Below are 3,485 nucleotides of genomic sequence, written 5' to 3' on the forward strand. Positions count from 1 at the left end.
AAGAGGTGAGTAATCATTCATGAATGTTCAATTTCTATGGAAAAAAGGAGGAAAAGGCACATTACTCCTTCTTCTTACTGCTGTTCAGAACATAAAGAAGGTATCTTGTATTACCAAATGTAACAAAATTATTATTGCTATAATAGTGATACTGTTACAACCTGTATTACAACCTTGAGTATTATCATAAGATTGTAGCTCTGACTGTTGCAATCAAATAATAATCAATTTAACTTTTCTCAACAAAAATACTTTTAATATGAAACATTTCAAATGTTCCAAAACCAAAGTGAGAAACAATAGTTGGGCTGAGTAAATGAACAAATAAACTAGAATCAACTTGGGCTCTTCAACAGGGTTTGTGTTCAATATAGAACCATTTCGGTTGGAAAAGACTTTTAAGATCATCAAGTCCAACCATTAACCTAACACTGCCAACACCACCACTAAACCATGTCCCTCAGCACCACATCTACCCATATTTCCAATACCTCCAGGCAGAGAGACTCCACCACTTCCCTGGGCAGCCTGTTCCAGTGCTTGACAACCCTTTCAGTGAAGAAATCTTTCCTATTATCCAATCTGAACCTCCTCTGGTGCAACCTGAGGCTGTTTTCTCTTGTCCTGTCAACATGACTACTTCAAAACACAAGATGGAGTTGACATATTCCTCTTTTCCACACCTAATTTGAGAGCATAAGATTACCTACGCCAGTCAGACTAAAGGTCCAACCTACTCATATATGCCATCTCCAACACTAGCCAGCAGACACATGAGAAAATACAAGACACAAGACAAGTAGACATCCTTCCTTCATGTCCAGCTCAGTGACTGCATTCATTCAGTCTCCAAATAAGCAGGCATATTCCCAGTGGACAATCAGCCAAAAGGCAGCTTTATTAACACACTTCCATTAGTTGGACTCCAAAAACAGTAAGCAAGACGAGGCGGTGCCCTGACCCAGGACGATTGAACAGGGCAGAATTCAGCTCGTTGGTAATACTCAAATTTCCATCCACGGACCAGAAGCCACACATGTTCCCATGATGGTAATTATTAACCTTCACATCAACGTACTATGTTTCCACCACCTCTATATGGACTTCCAAATTCTGGGGGAAGAAAATCCTGTAAAGGTTCATCATTATTTGTGGGGAAATTTAAGTTCCCAGGAGTATCTTGGTTTCCAACCTGTTCTCACATGGCCGAAAGTTTAGTCAAGATTCATATTCTCAGCAAAGAAACATGCAGGTTTGTAACTGTATTCAATCACACAAAAAAGGAGATGAAAATACATGAAGAAGCATACAGAAAAAACATGAAAGACCAGTGGGCATATCATTTTGGACACATGCTCTAAGGCGGGTCTAAATCACTACTTTATGTATAACTGTTCAAAGACATTTTAAACAAGAACTGTGTAATTCACGTGTTGTGAGTGTACTGATGGCATTAAAATACAATTTGAAGAGTCAGCATTTAACTCTAATCCCAGAAATAAGCACTGATCTTAACTTTACATAGTAAGAGGAGTCCATCTGTAGTGTATGTATGCGTGAATAAATAAAGTTAAAATTAAAATTTCCTTCACAGTCTGAAACGAGTACATTTCCCAATCCAATTAAAATGTGGTCATACACTGCATACAGAAACAGTGCTGAAATCACCTATTAGAGGGTTGGAATCAGACACAACAAACAGTTGCAAGTTTCAGACATTTATAAGTTTAAATGTTGTTTCACCCAAAGATTTGAAAAAACAATGTTTTTTAGCAAGGAATGAAGACATACACATGCAAAATATACCACCTACAGTAAAAAAAAAAAAAATTATCCTAAAATGAATGCAAAAATAAAAGATTTTTAATTTTGTGTCACATACCGCTTGTATGTGTCTTAAAGGACCGTCAACAAAGAAAAGTAGTGGGTTATCAAACTAAATTGATAATAGATCAGAAATGGAAAGTCAAGTAGATTTTAACGGTAGGATACCAGATAAATTCACTAATGATGGGTTGTGCCCCTACCATACCTCTTAAAAAAAAATAAAAAAAAAAATTTAGAAGTCCAGCACATGGATTTGTTTCTCCAAGATAAAAGTTGCCAATTCTATGTTCAAGGGGTCAGGCCTCATGATACTCATTTCCCTCTCAAAGGGCCTGACATCAGAGCTGAGAGCACCAGTGAGTCACAGCTCCGCATGTCACTGTTCCCAGAGACCCGAGACACCGTCACGCTTCAGTCAGACTGGCCTTAGACAGCACCAGCACATTTGTATACCGCGTCGCTCCATATCAATTATGAAACCTGCATTACACTGTATTTTTTCTTGTGCAACTATTGACATATGAATACCATAGACTGTTCTCTGTTCTTCCATTATATGTTTTAAGAACAGTATAGGTGGGAATTCAGGTTTTATTCTGTTTTGCCACACTGCATCGACGTGTTTGTAATAAATAACCACAGTTGAGAGTAATCTTTTCCTTTTCATGTTTATATTATCTAGAACACTCTGCACTGGACAGACCTGCACAACATAAAATACTTTATCTGAACAATGTGCATCTAGCTCTTAAATACATACTTGCTTGAAAACTGAAGTCCAGTAACGATGAAAAATTACACCGACTCGGTAAGTGCATGAGTGTCCAGAAGACAGGCACAGGAGGTTGCACAGAAGAGTACAATTTTTTCACCTATAAGTATCCACCTTGCCTTGAAAAAAAAAACCATTGCACAAACATTTCTCATGCCCCTGTACAGGGGGAAAGATTGCTTGCCCAACTAGAATAAAAAAGGAGGGGGGGAGGTATACTGAACCTAAACAATGTAAACGTGTTCATAAAGCGATCAACACAGCAGCGTTCACGGCATCCCGAGGAGAACAGCTCCGCATTCGCTACAGGGCTTCTTGATTGTTTTTAAAACACAAACCTCAACCAGAATTCAGCCCATAAAGATCTCAAGTAACAGCTAAGCAAACATCTGCATCTTTGAAAGTTGTTTCATCCAACATGAAAAGAGCTTCTACAATCCGGTTAAAATATATTTTTATACTGCGTAGAAAGCGTAATAAGAAACCCTTGCTTATTGCTAAAAAAAATAAATAAATCAAAACTAGGAAAGGATTAAAGCTGCTAACAAGACTTGATCTTTTTCATTTTATTCTTTGTATTTTTCTTTTAATTTATTTTTATAGTCTACGTTTCAAAAGCACCAATTCTCCAACCTAATTTTAAGGCAACAAAAAGATTTTACAGGATCCTTTTAATATGTAATACCTTTCTCACTAATCCTAAACCAAATAAAGGAAAGACTGCCAGCATTATTCCCTACAAAACATAAAATCAGGTATATGACAAGCCGATCTGCTCCCTACCTTTCACAGATCAATGCACAACCCATGAAAACCGAATTATGAAATACCTAATGAAAATTACCAAAAAGTGTCAAACAACAAAATACTGAAGTTACAAAAGAAA

General features: G+C 37.1%; 1 protein-coding gene across 1 annotated transcript in view; it reads right to left on the reverse strand.

Moving 5' to 3' along the window:
• Positions 1-1,038, reverse strand: part of CHCHD3 (coiled-coil-helix-coiled-coil-helix domain containing 3) — a 134,897-nt gene extending 133,859 nt beyond the window's left edge. The window contains exon 1 of the mRNA XM_009883018.1: positions 962-1,038. Coding sequence (XP_009881320.1) covers positions 962-1,038 — 77 coding nt within the window. The remainder of the gene's footprint in view (positions 1-961) is intronic.
• Between the last annotated feature and the right edge of the window lie 2,447 nt (positions 1,039-3,485).

Source organism: Charadrius vociferus, unplaced genomic scaffold, assembly GCF_000708025.1.
Source record: "Charadrius vociferus isolate BGI_N301 unplaced genomic scaffold, ASM70802v2 scaffold32, whole genome shotgun sequence".
Lineage (NCBI taxonomy): Eukaryota > Metazoa > Chordata > Aves > Charadriiformes > Charadriidae > Charadrius > Charadrius vociferus.